The 13,528-nt window shown below is 40.7% G+C and overlaps 1 protein-coding gene across 4 annotated transcripts in view; it reads left to right on the forward strand.

Annotated features, from left to right (window-relative positions):
• fancl (FA complementation group L) overlaps nt 1–13,528 on the forward strand; it is an 88,856-nt gene that overhangs the window by 11,418 nt on the left and 63,910 nt on the right. For 2 of the 4 annotated variants that reach the window (XM_043696040.1, XM_043696041.1), the window contains one exon: nt 8,428–8,542. In XM_043696040.1, the coding sequence (XP_043551975.1) occupies nt 8,450–8,542 (93 nt within the window). In that variant the 5' untranslated portion in view covers nt 8,428–8,449. Of the gene's footprint in view, nt 1–8,427; nt 8,543–12,782; nt 12,847–13,528 lie in introns of those variants that run through there. The other 2 variants (XM_043696042.1, XM_043696038.1) reach the window with 2 other exon arrangements.

A 13,528-nucleotide genomic window follows, 5' to 3' on the forward strand; every position in this document is an offset into this window, starting at 1 on the left:
CAGGTAGTCACGGAGGGAATGGTCTTTGCGGAAGGCGGAAAGGGGTGGGGAGGGAAACATATCCCTGGTGGTGGGGTCTTTTTGGAGGTGGCGGAAATGTTGGCAGATGATTTGGTTTATGCGAAGATTGGTAGGGTGGAAGGTGAGCACCAGGGGCGTTCTGTCCTTGTTACGGTTGGAGGGATGGGGTCTGAGGATGGAGGTGCGGGATGTGGACGAGACCCAGTTTCTACTTCAGCTGTATACAGTGACTCTGAAGCTCATCTCAGTTGCAGTTGAAATGAAAATCTAAGCAATTAAGGTTTGTTCGTGGGGGCAGAGTTCTCGTCAATGAAGTTAACTTGGTTCCTCCTCACTCATCGCATGGGCTTAATCATGAAGAAGGCATTTTATAGAAGCAAGCCATTAAAATTAGAGCATGGAAACTAGTTAAACAAAACGGTAGTCAGGAGTGGATATGCAAAATTTTCATTGAGATAAAATGTACTTTTCTGAGTACAGTGAACAAACCAAATCCAACCTCTGCAGGAATTAGGTATTACACAAAGATCTGCTATCTGTCCTTGTGATGCATGGCCATACAAAACAATCTCATTTCTGCTTGGGAGATCCTGGAGTTTGGGGCTGTACCTGGTGCTGTTGCGATTTTGCTTTGCTTCGTTAGCCTTTTTAAATTATGCTGGGAACAGCTAAAGGGTGATTTTCCTTATTGCCCATGCCAAAGGTTTTTCTGTAGTTCAGCTGGAGGCATGGACAGAAAATGGCAGATGGAGTCTAATCCAGACAAATATGATGTGATACATTTTGGAAGATCAAGTACAAGTGGAAATCATACAGTGAATGGTAGAGCCCTGAGGAGTATTGATATGCTGAGGGATCCAGGTTTCCAGGTCCACAGATTATTGAAGGTGGCAACACAGGTAGTAGCACGCTTGCCTTCATTGCAAGGGGCATTGAGTTCAAGGATCGGCAAGGTATGCTGCAGCTGTATAAAACTTTAGTTAGGCCACACTTTGAATATTACTTCCAGTTCTGGTCACCACACCACCAGAAAGATGTACTTGCTTTTGGAGTGGGTACATAAAAGAGTTTAACTGGTATGGGGAATTTTAGCTATGAAGAAAAGTTAGATAGACTGGGTTCGTTTTCACTGGAATGCAGGAGATTGAGACGCGACCTGATAGATGTTTATAAGATTGTGAATGGGTTGGAAAGAGTGGAAAGTATGAGGCTTTTTCCCAGAGTGAAAGGGTCACCTATTAGGGGACGCAGGTTCAAGGATGTGCAGGGGGTGGGAGTGGAGTTTAAAAGAGATGTACAAGGCAAACATTTCACACAAAGGTTGGTGCGAGCCCAGAATACGCTGTCAGGAGGATGGTGGAAGCAGACACAATAGCTGCATTCAAGAAGCACTTGGACAAATATATGAATAGGAAGGGATTAGAAAGATATAGATCCTGTAAGTGAGGACGGTTTTAGTATTGAAGGGCAAAATGTGTTGGCTCAGACTTGGAGGGCCAAAGGGCCTGTTCCTGTGCTCTATTGTTCTTTGAGAACAGCTTCAGTTTCCCCAAAATGTCCTTGTAAGTGGTGCCAGGTGGATAGGGTAAGTGTCTGGAGTACTGGGGTACTAGATGGGTAGGGGGTGGATGCCAGGAGTAGGATGCCAGATAACTATAGGATAGCTGTCAGCTAATTAGGATTCCAACTGGATAGGAGGGAGAGTGCCAGGTGGATAGGATGCCAAATGAATTGGGCACCAGGATGGATGTTGGGAAGGTGGCCAGGCAAGTGATGCAGTGTTTTGATTAAGTCAGGGTTGGTAGTAAAAATCCAGTCTACTGAGGCTCTGGGAAGGTGGGTCTGTCTACAGGAGGCGTGTTGGACTGGGCCATGGTCAAGTCCAATCTGGTGCGTGGGTGTCAGGTTGTGTCAAGTGGGAGCATCAGGGGTCCGGTTGGGTCAACAGATGGAGTGCATGTATGTCTGTCTGTCCGTCCCACAGGTTTAAAGGAATGTGAGTTCGTCAGAATCTGGGGGTTTGTAATGGATAAGATGTAGATGTATGTGTGCTAAGTGTGGGGTCTATTGAATAAATACTCCAGTATTGGAGTGTGTATTTAATAGTCTAACCTTTCCTGAGTAACTAGTTATTTAACTTCATCAAAACCATCTGAATTTTCCAAATTAAATTGAGACTTCAGTGTAATTTCCTGGCAATTCCTTTAGAGTGCGCTACAATGGAAATTCCACAGGGACCCCACGTGCACCTCCCATCTCTGCGGGAATAAGGAGTGTCTGGTCATTGGAAAATTCAGCCAGGATGTGATGGCAATAACTGAGACATGGCTGAAAGGCGGGATGAGAGATGGAGAAAGAGTTCCTATTAATTGGGATATAGAATACAAAAGTGGAAAGGTGATGATGAACTTCTATAAGATACCTATTAGATCTCAGTTGGAGTATTATATATATTTCTGAGTGCCACAATTTGGGAAGGATGTGAGCACATTGGTTATAGGGATGAGAAACTTCAGTTATGAGACAGTGATACAGTCAAACTATTGTTTTGTGTGCTAACCAGGCAAATCATACCTTACATAAATACATCAGGGTAATAGGCAGAATGGAGAAAAGATGCAGAGAAAGATCAACTCTAACGTATGAGAGGTCTGTTCATAAGTCTGATAACAGCAGTGAAGAAGCTGTTCTTGAACCTTTTGGTCAGTGTTTTCAAACTTTTGTATCTTCTGCCCAATGCAAGAGAGTATAACCGGGGTAGGAGGGGTCTTTGATTAATTTGCCTGCTTTCATGAGGCAGCTTGACTGGACATGTCAGCATGGTGCCAATGTTGTGAATGGTTACTGCTTACAGCTAGCCAGTATTGCGTAAGGTTAGCTTGCACTGCTTAGAGTAGAGATGCAATGTGATGTGTGGCCACTCTGATGGAGTTGACTCCTTGTAACCAAGCCATTATTTGCTGTAACAGATTACTGTGTCTTTGTATAAGTAATAGTTGATACTTCATCAGTGTTTAGGCTGTTAGAGAAGTAATTCTTACTCTGCAGGTTTTTCATTTGTAATTTGCTATCATACGGTTAAAATATTTTGTAATACAACAAGTGGAATTCAAAATTTGGGTCAATTTGTGCCTTGATGGATCTAGGACAGCAAACAATGGATATGAGAAAATGCTTAGTTAGGAAGATTTCTGCAGATTTTGTACTGTAATTGTTAATGGGAGTTGTTTAATATATAATTCTGTCACATAGTTTCCTGTCAGAATTGGCTAGTATGCCTGGCTGGGGTGGTAGATTGAATGGGTCAGCACAATATTTCTTTCACCTCTGGGACACTGATTCGAATCTAGTACGCCATTGGTGGAAAGTTTTCTATTTTACTTCAGCTTTTAGGATCTGAAGTTCAAGGACTTTTGTGCAGTCCCAATTCAGTCACTGTAGATCTGCGCCTGCAACCCATTTAAAGTAGGTAGTAGTAATTGGTGGATGATGATGATGATTTAGATTAGATTAGATTAGATTACTTCGTGTGGAAACAGGCCCTCCTGCCCAACAAGTCCACACCGACCCGCCGAAGCGTATACCACCCAGACCCATACTCCTACATTTACCGCTTCACCTAACACTATGGACAATTTAGCATGTTCAATTCACCTAACCTGCACATTTTTGGATTGTGGGAGGAAACCGGAGCACCCGGAGGAAACCCACGCAGACACGGGGAGAATGTGCAAACTCCACACAGAGAGTCGCCTGATGGGAGGAGAAGCGTTGGGACTGCCACTCTGCATCTGATTTGTAGATTTATTTCACACACCGAGGACGTTTTGTCAAAGATTGTGGGGTTTCCCTGTACTGGCATCCTTCATTTGATAGGTATATTTGCTGTTCTGTTCTGAAGAGACTAGCAGAGGAAGAAGAGAAACACCAGATTTTTAGGCTACAATATTTTTGCAAGGTTCCCTTTGACATTACACTTTTTAAAAAAAATGCATCAATAAGGAAGGTTTGACATGAATTGATACTTGGGAAAGATTTTCAGACTGTAAGATAAATGTATGGCACATGTCGCACTTGAACAGTTTGTGGATCTTTGGAATTCTCTATCTCTGACTGTGGGTATTCCATTATTGAGTATCATCAACCTGACATAACAAGAGTTTTTAGGACAGTAAGAGAATTGATGAATAAGGGAGTGAGATGGGAAAATAGAACTGATATAGAAGTTCAGTCCAGATCTTAGAGAATGGTTGAACAGCCTTGAGGGACTGTCTGGTTCACTCCTGCTCCTATTATATTCTTGTGAAGAAAACTATACCAATTTTTTTCATTTTAATTCTCAAAATAAGTAAGGAATGAAGGCTTGTTCTGAAACTTGTAATATATTTTTAATATCGATGTTTGCTCCTTGTCTTGCCTGAAATTTGCTGAGGTACAGTTTCACAGAAGTTGGCAGCCCCTTAGAACCTTATGTAAAAGACTGTCCAAAGGCATGAACCTTGCCAGTCATTGGCCTACTTGATTTTTTTATATATAATAACGGAAGTGGCAACTGGAGGTCCAGTCCTCATGTAATACAATAGGAATTCCAGAGAAAACCCCACAAAAACTGCGGATGCCATAAATCAGAAACGAAAATAGAAGTTGCTGGAAAAGCTCAACAGGTCTGTTAGCATCGTTTGCCAGTTAGTAGACTACATTCAGCAGGCTTCTGCAGTGTTCTGAGGAATGGTCACTGGACCTGAAACGTTAACATTGATTTCTCTTCACAGATGCTGCCAGACCTACTGAGGTTTTTCAGCAACTTCTGTTTCTGTGCCAAGAAAAAAAAAACTTTGATAGTGGGGGCAATGGACTGAATTTTTTCCTATTTTGGGCTTTCTTCGACTGGGATTCATAGCATTCAGTATGTTGCAGCCCACAGTGACTTTTCTCTATCAATATCTTGCCGATCACACAATTAATTATCCAGTCAGTCTCTCTGGGGCCCTCCATGTGGGATCAGGCAGCAAATAAGCTGAAGCATTCCTTGCTGCCAGGACCTTGTGATGTTTATACCTGCTGATGTCACATTAGTGCAAGCTACACATTAGTTCTGATGCTGCAAACTAGAACTGCTCTGCACATTGAGGTCCTGGAATGTAATCATAAGATATGGGAGAAGAATTAGGACATTTAGCCTACCTGGTCTATTCCACCATGAGATCATGTTTCTCAACCTTATTGTCCTCCTCCTTCTCCTCCCCTTACCAATCAAGAACCTATCTAACTTTGTCTTAAAGGCACTCTGATTTGGCCTGTACAGCCTTCTGTGACAAAGCGTTGCACAGATTCAACACCCTATGGCTGAAAAAATTCCTCCTCATCTCAGTATTAAAGGGTCATCATTATCACTCAGGCTGTGCCCTCTACATATAGTCTCTCATATTAGTAGAAACGTCTTCTCCACATCCACTTGATCCAGGCCTCTCTGTATTCTGTAAGTTTCACTGACATCTTCCTCATCCTTCTAAATTCCATCGAGGACAAATCCAGAGTCCTCAACCGCTCCTCACATGACAAGCCCTTCATAGAGTCATACAGAATGGAACAGACCCTTTGGACCAACCAGTCCACGCCGAACGTAAGCCCAAACTAAACTAATCCCACCTACCTGCTGCTGGCCCATATCCCTCCAAACTGTCCTATTCATGTAATAATCTAAGTGTCTTTTAAATGTTGTAACTGTGCTCGCATCCACCACTTCCTCAGGAACTCATTCCACACATGGACAGCTATCTGTGTAAAACATTTGCCCCTCATTTTTTAAATCTGTCTCCTCTCACCTTAAAAATACCCTCCACCCCCCCCCCCCCCCCAGTCTTGAAATTCCCCATCCAAGGGAAAAGATACCTATGACTAACCCTATCTGTACCTCTCAGGATTTTAATAACCTCTATAACGTCATCTGTCAACCTCCCTGGGTTTATTCTTTGAATCTCCTCCAAGGCCAGCACATCCCTCCTTAGATACGTGGCCCACAACTGCTCATCATATTCCGAGTATGTTCTAATCAGAGCTTTATACATTCCTGATCTTGTATTCCAGCCTTCTTGAAATGAATGCTAACTTCAACCTGCCAGTTAAACTATGTGTTAATCGTAAGAGAATCCTTAACGAGGAGACGCAAGTTGTTATGTGCTTCAGGTACCTGAACCCTTTTCCAATTTAGAAAATCCTATAACCTCATACTTTTTCATATTGTATTCTGTCTGCCACGTCTTTGCCCACTCTCTTAGCCTGTCCATTTATTCCGCAGGCTCCCCACTTCTTCAACACTAATTATCTCTCCATCTATCCTTGTATCATCTGCAAACTTAGCAACAATGCCTTCAATTGCATTTTCCAGATTATTAATGTATGTTATCGCCAAGGAAATAGTTGAGAAAAGGAAGTTCGCTGTTTGGTTTGCGGTGTGTGCTAGTAGAAAAGAGGGCAGTGCTGTAGCTTGTTGACTGACAAAGGAGATCTATCACCTGACTCAACCAGCCTGTATTGAGATAATTGCAATGTTGGTCGCTACAGTGTCTGGGATGAAACACATTTTTCAGCAGTTCAGGAAGAAGGTTAGTTATTTTCTGCACTCTGCAAGAGTAAGTGTCACCTGTGTTCTGAATCTTTTCTCTTCCAGCTTACACTTACGGGGTCATCAATCACTCTTAATTCCAACACTGCAGCTGTTCATCACTAAGGCTCAAGCACGTGTCCATTCAATGGTTCCCACCCATCTCTTCCTCCCAAACCACTAAGCCCTCCAGCCCCCTCTACATCCCACTCACTTATTAGGGACATCATACCACCACCATTACCAACTTGTGCATCACCATTAACTCCTTTTCCATCAAATTAAGTTTCTCCTTTTGTCCCTTTGCTGGAAAAATTGATCCACCTCCCAGACTGATGATTCCACTACACCTTAATTGACTTGTCTGTTATGCCTGAACTGATTGCACTTGATCTGTGGGACTGACCATGGCTAACTCCTGATCTGAAATTAGATGAGCACCTGACTGACTGTGGTCCCCTTGATGCCACTAGGGCGGTCTCCTTTGACTTTTGGACAGAGCCATGTCTGCCATAGTTGAAGCCACACAGTGTAAGTTGCTGCGCATGCTATTGGTGTGACGTTGACATAGGATGGTGCTATGCAACAACAAGTCCACCCCCTTGATTGTCTGAAATATGATAGGTTGCTTTTCCCTCTACACTAAAATGCAATGCAAGCCACAAAAGCTGGCAGCCAGCTACAAAGTGTGAAGTTAGTGAGCGCTTTAAAGGAAAATCACCTGTATAGATGCACATGTGCCCTTGTTCACAAAGTGACCTGAAGTATATATGTCATAGGTGTTCCTGGTCCAAAGTGAAGTCTTGCAGGGATGAAGGCAGTGTGTGAGTTGGTCTGATAGTGGACATGATGATGCAGTGACAGTCCCTGACCTGCCAATCCTGACTTGCATGAATGAAATGTGGAGGAGGATATGGAGCGTGAAGGGAAGTTGTGATGAGCAAATGTTTGGATTAAGGCCCAAAGAGACAAGCAGTTAACAAATGGTTATTGTTCTGAATTTCAAGTGAGGAACTGGTGCTGTCTGAGTTTGTTTTTGGGAAAGGAGAGGAGAGGCTGCATGATTGAGCTATTGATGGGATGTGAATGCGTGGCAGTAAACTGATTAAATGACAAAATGAGAATCTCACTAAACTTCCAGGGGAAAATTGGGGAAAATGATTCTTAATTAGACATTCTTATATATCATTTTTGTTGTTTTTTTCCAACTTTGTTGCCATTGTCTGTGCCACTCAAAGGAGCAGAAAATTCTGCCCTTTTTGTCTTGTAACCTTTGTTTTTTAGCTCAGTAGTTTTAGAACAATCCCATTGCTATACAAGCAGAGAAGGTTGGTGATTCATGTGAATATTACTTCCGGTGGACACGGGAAGGCATCAGCTGTTGGTGTTTTATACTTTGTTTATTAAGGTCATAGAAAGATAAACAATTAGTATTGTCCTCAAATGTTTATTATAAATTCATCTAGATTTTATCCCAGTTTAGTTTGGTGTTTTTTATGGCCATGATATAGGATGCAAAAATGTGATATTTTGAGGCAAAGCAGATTTTTTTTTTGATGTGTTCCATATCTGTTTATAGTTGGTAATCCCTCCCCTCTTGATTAACATTTGGAATATTCAGGATAGTGGGGGATGGGGGAATGATGGTATTGTGGGCGTGTTTTATGTCAGTTGTCAATGGAATATACTTGATTATTTTTGAAGTTCTCATCATTCACATTAACTCTGATTGTATTTGAGGTTTTGAAGTAATTTGGTAAGCAAAATGTATCATTATTAACAGACATATTAATATCTTTCAGATCTCTATCTTTTTGATAAACCATGGTGGATTGTGAAGGTTTGATCAATGAGTGCCCTCTTCTGATACCTCAGAACAAACAGAAGACTGTGTTTGATGGCTTCATTATGGTTAAGGTACAGTACCTATGTTAGAGTGTGATTGGTTATTACCTGCATCACTAACAAATTCAAATTGCAGTTTGTGGAGACCTTTCCTATGAGAGAGCAAACATGATAACTGGGAAAAAAGTACTCACTTTGTTTTCTCTCTTTGTTTCCCTTTTTTCCCACTCCAACTAAGAAAGCTCATGTTTTATAGCACAAGGAAGCCAATTCTCATTTGACATGAGAAGTCATTGGTGTATAGGATCGAGGAAAACCCAAAGGCTTTCTATAAATATGTCAGGAATAAAAGAATGACTAAAGTAAAATTAGGGTCAATCAAGGATAGTAATGGGAAGTTGTGCGTGGAGTCGGAGGAAATAGGAAAGTGCTAAATGAATATTTCTCATCAGTATTCACACTAGAAAAACACAATGTTGTCAAGGTGAATACTGAGATATACAGGCTACTAGATTAAATGGGAGTGAGGTTCACAAGGAGGACCTTAGCAATTCTGGAAAATATAAAAATAGACAAGTCCCTTGGGCCGGGTAGGATTTATCCTAGGATTCTCTGGGAAGCTAGCGAGGAGATTGCTGAGCCTTTGGTGTTGATTATGTCATCATTGTCTACAGGAATAGTGCCAGAAGACTGGAGGATAGCAAATGTTGTTCCCTTGTTCAAGAAGGGGAGTAGAGACAACCCTGAAAATTATGGACCTGTGAGCCTTTCTTCAGTTGTGGGTAAAGTGTTGGAAAGGGTTATAAAAAATAGGATTTAAAATCATCCAGAAAGGAATAACTTGATTGGAGATGAGGATCTAAAATATGGATTTAGGCTTTTGTCAGGAGCAACCATTTTAATGCATGCTTTTACCAACTACAAAATGGCTTCTTAATGCAAGTAACATAAAATGGCTTCTAGGAGCAATGGCATCTAACTCTGCTGAAAACTGCATTCCTGAACTAATTGAAAGAGATTAGCAAACAATGCCCTGTTCATAATATGAATTAACTGAGCAAGATAGGACATTATTAAAGTATCCGAGCTGGTCTTGTAGACCCAGGTGGAGAGGGATTAAAAACATGCAAACAAGTCAGTTCCCAGGAAAAACCATTGGCTTAATTTTATGTCTATTTGTCATTTTATTTCATTTTATTGGAGTAATTTTGAAATTAAGGCTGTTCCGTTTGTTAAGAGACCTAGAAAAGTTGATTGTGTTTTAAGATTGTGTGCAGCTTTTGCAGAGTACACAGAGGTACTTAACCCTTGCATTGCTGGATAACCTATGCCCAGCGTCGTAATAAATTGTTAAAACTTGCTAAAGGAGACCGAGCACTAGTGTTTATTTGACTGATCGCAGAACTGAGAGGCTCCTCTTGGGAGTCCAAATTTACACGGATAGTCAACATGGTTTTGAGAAGGGTAGGTGATGCCTCACAAACCTTATTGAGTTCTTTCAGAAGGTGACCACACAGGTGTATGAGGGTAAAGCAGTTGATGTGGTGTATATGGATTTCAGTAAGGCATTTGATAAGGTTTCCCATGATAGGCTATTACACAAAATATGGAGGCATGGGATTGAGGGTGATTTAGGGGTTTGGATCAGAAAATGGCCAGCTGAAAGAAGACAGAGGGTGGTGGTTGATTGGAAATATTCATTTTGGAGTTCAGTTACTAGTGGGGTTCCACAAGGATCTGTTCTGGGTCCACGGTTGTTTGTCATTTTTATAAATGACCTGGATGAGGGTGTAGAAGGATGGATTCATAAATTTGCAGATGACACTAAGGTCGGTAGAGTTGTGGATAATGATGAAGGATATTGTAGGTTACAGAGGGACATAAATAAGCTGCAGAGCTGGGCTGAGAGATGGCAAATGGAATTTAATGTGGATAAGTGTGAGGTGATTCATTTTGGAAGGAATAACAGGAATGCAGAGTACTGGGCTAATGGTAAGAATCTTGGTAGTGTAGATGAGCAGAGGGATATCCATGAACATAGATCCCTCAAAGTTGCCACGCAGGTTGATAGGGTTGTTAAAAAGGCATATGATGTGATAGCTTTTACTGGTAGAGGGATTGATTTCGGAGCCACGTGGCCATGCTGCAGCTGTACAAAACTCTGGTGCGGCCACACTTGGAGTATTGTCGACTGTTCTGGTCACTGCATTGTAGGAAGGATGTGGAAGCTTTGGATAGGGTTCGGAAGAGATTTACTGGGATGTTGCCTGGTATGGACAGAACGTCTTATGAGGAAAGGCTGAGGGCCTTGAGGCTGTTTTCGTTGGAGAGAAGAAGGTTGAGAGGTGACTTAATTGAGGCATATAAGAGGCATATAATATAAGAGGGTTAGGTAGGTTGGACTGTGAGAGCCTTTTGTCGTCTGATGGCAATCACTTGCACAAGGGAGCATAGCTTTAAATTGAGGGGCGATAGACATGGGGCAGATTTCAGAGGTAGTTTCTTTATTCAAAGTAGTAGGGGTGTGGAACGCACTGCCTGCAACAATAGTAGACTCGCCAACTTTAAGGGCATTTAAATGGTCATTGGATAGGCATATGGATGAGAATGGAGAATAGTGTAGGTTAGATGGGCTTCAGATTGGTTCACAGGTCGGCACAACATTGAGGGCTAAAGGGCCTGTACTGCGCTGTAATGTTGTATGTTCTATATTCAGCTTGTCATTCCTGAAGAAAGCTTTTGCCCCATAATTGTATCCTTTTCATGAACTCTTTTTGTTTTTGTTTTCCTTTTCAAATATTTGCCAATTTGCTTTTAAATGCATTTTGCTTAGACTGACCCATTAGAGTAAAACATCTTCTAATATGGTGCATTTAACAAAACATAACTCTAACCTTTTCATCAACGTTTGGTGATAATCTTATGTGTCATGATCACAACTCATTGATGAAGAGAAATGACATTCCCTATTTGTTATCAAAATCTTACATAATTGTGAAAATCAGACCACCTCTTAATATTCTATAATGAATTAAACTTCTTGCCCCTGTTAATTCATCTCTAGTGGATTGTCTCCAGGGCATTCACGTTATTCTTAAAGTAGAAATTCAAAATTGGACATAATCTTACTGCAGTTTTTATTAATATAGTTAATTGATTTAGATTTAGCATTTTTTCCTTCTGTACTGTGCTATTTATAAAACCTAGGATTTCAAATGTTTTTAAATGTAACTTTATCGATTTGACCTTCATTTTTAAAGGTGCAATTACTGTGAATTCCTGAATCTTCGTGTTCTTTTATTCTTTTCAATGTATTACCACTTTTTAAAATCATTTTATATCTATTTTCTTACCTTAACTTGTCTTTTCATTTATCAGGCATTTTCCTACCCATTTATCTATTAGGATGAAAACTGTACAATTTTTATGTGAATGCAATTTTTAGAATTTTGATGTCAAAATGACAGTAGATGGCTGTTGGTTACTCCTGTGATGGGTTTCCTTATGAATGCATAAAGACAAAGTTTTTGGGTCCTGAATTTGACGTAAAGGCAGGTAGGTAACTGCAGACCCCTGTTTACCATTGGGTTCATGGCCAATAGGGTTAAAATTTAAGGCCATTAGTTTTGTTTCTGGTTCAGAGGAATTGAGGATTGAGCAAGCTTTTTTAATTTACATTCAATTCGGACAACACTAGAGTTGAGTTCAGAAGCAAACATACTTTATCTCCTAGGAGTTCAGTACAGTTAAGAGAACCAATCACCTCTCCGGAAGGGCTTAATTTGTGAATCTTGCAAACTAGGAAAGTTTGGTTAGAAAAAAAGTGTGTTAGAACTGAGAAAGTTTAGATTCTTGGATTTGTGAAAAGTTCACGAAGGCAAACTTGGAAAGCACCACAAGACTGTCTTCACATTTCATGGCAAAGATACTGTAAGACATTGATTAAGTAGAAACTGAAAGAGTTAGGGTAGTGGTGATATTTCTTTGGATTTGAGTCTTTGTAACAGATTGCTTTGGGGAACTTTGTGTGTTTTTATGATAATTCTGTCTTTTATATTTCACTTTTTTTTTTACTCTATTCAGTTCAAGAAAATCCTTAGTGTTGTGTGAATATGTTTCAGTAACAAACTATCACATTACTAAAATAACACAAAATATGATCATGACAACTGAAATCATGACAAAACCTCCTCCTGGAGTTGCTACAATTGTCTTCAATTTGCCACGGTCCCTGTTTTATTTTGCCTTCATGTTTTGCCTTCATGTTTTGTTGCTATCTTTCTATAAATCTTTCACTTGATATAATAGATTTGGAAAGAGAATAACAGATTCTCCAAATGATCTCCCAAGGGACTCTACTGCAAATTATCTATCATGTAAGTAAAGTACTTGCCATGCTTCCACATGCCCTTTTAAAAAGTCTTTGTCTTAATGGTTCATTCACATGACTAAGGGCAAACATGTCATAATAATACAAGCCTATTTTTTGTCACCCGTGAGGTTATCTATTTTGTACCGAGAAAGGATACCTTCTAGATGGTATGTAGTTAAATATAGTGAATGTTGAGTTCTTTGAAGAAGTAACAAAGAGGATTGATTAAGGCAGAGCGGTAGATGTGATCTATATGGACTTTAGTAAGGCTTTCGACAAGGTTCCCCATGGGAGACTGGTTAGCAAGGTTAGATCTCGGAATACAGGGAGAACCATTTGGATACAGAACTGGCTCAAAGGTAAAAGACAGAGGGTGGTGGTGGAGGGTTGTTTTTCAGACTGGAGGCCTGTGACCAGCAGAGTGCCACAAGGATCAGTGCTGGGACCACTACTCTTTGTCATTTACATAAATGATTTGGATGTGAGCATAAGAGGTACAGTTAGTAAGTTTATAGATGACACCAAAATGGAGGTGTAGTGGATAGCGAAGAAGGTTACCTCCAATTACAACAGGATCTTGACCAAATGGGCCAATGGGCTGAGAAGTGGCAGATGGAGTTTAATTCCGATAAATGCAAAGTGCTGCATTTTGGGAAAGCAAATCTTAACTTACTGGTAAGGTCCTA

The sequence above is a fragment of the Chiloscyllium plagiosum genome, chromosome 9 (assembly GCF_004010195.1).
Source record: "Chiloscyllium plagiosum isolate BGI_BamShark_2017 chromosome 9, ASM401019v2, whole genome shotgun sequence".
Taxonomy (NCBI): Eukaryota; Metazoa; Chordata; class Chondrichthyes; order Orectolobiformes; family Hemiscylliidae; genus Chiloscyllium; species Chiloscyllium plagiosum.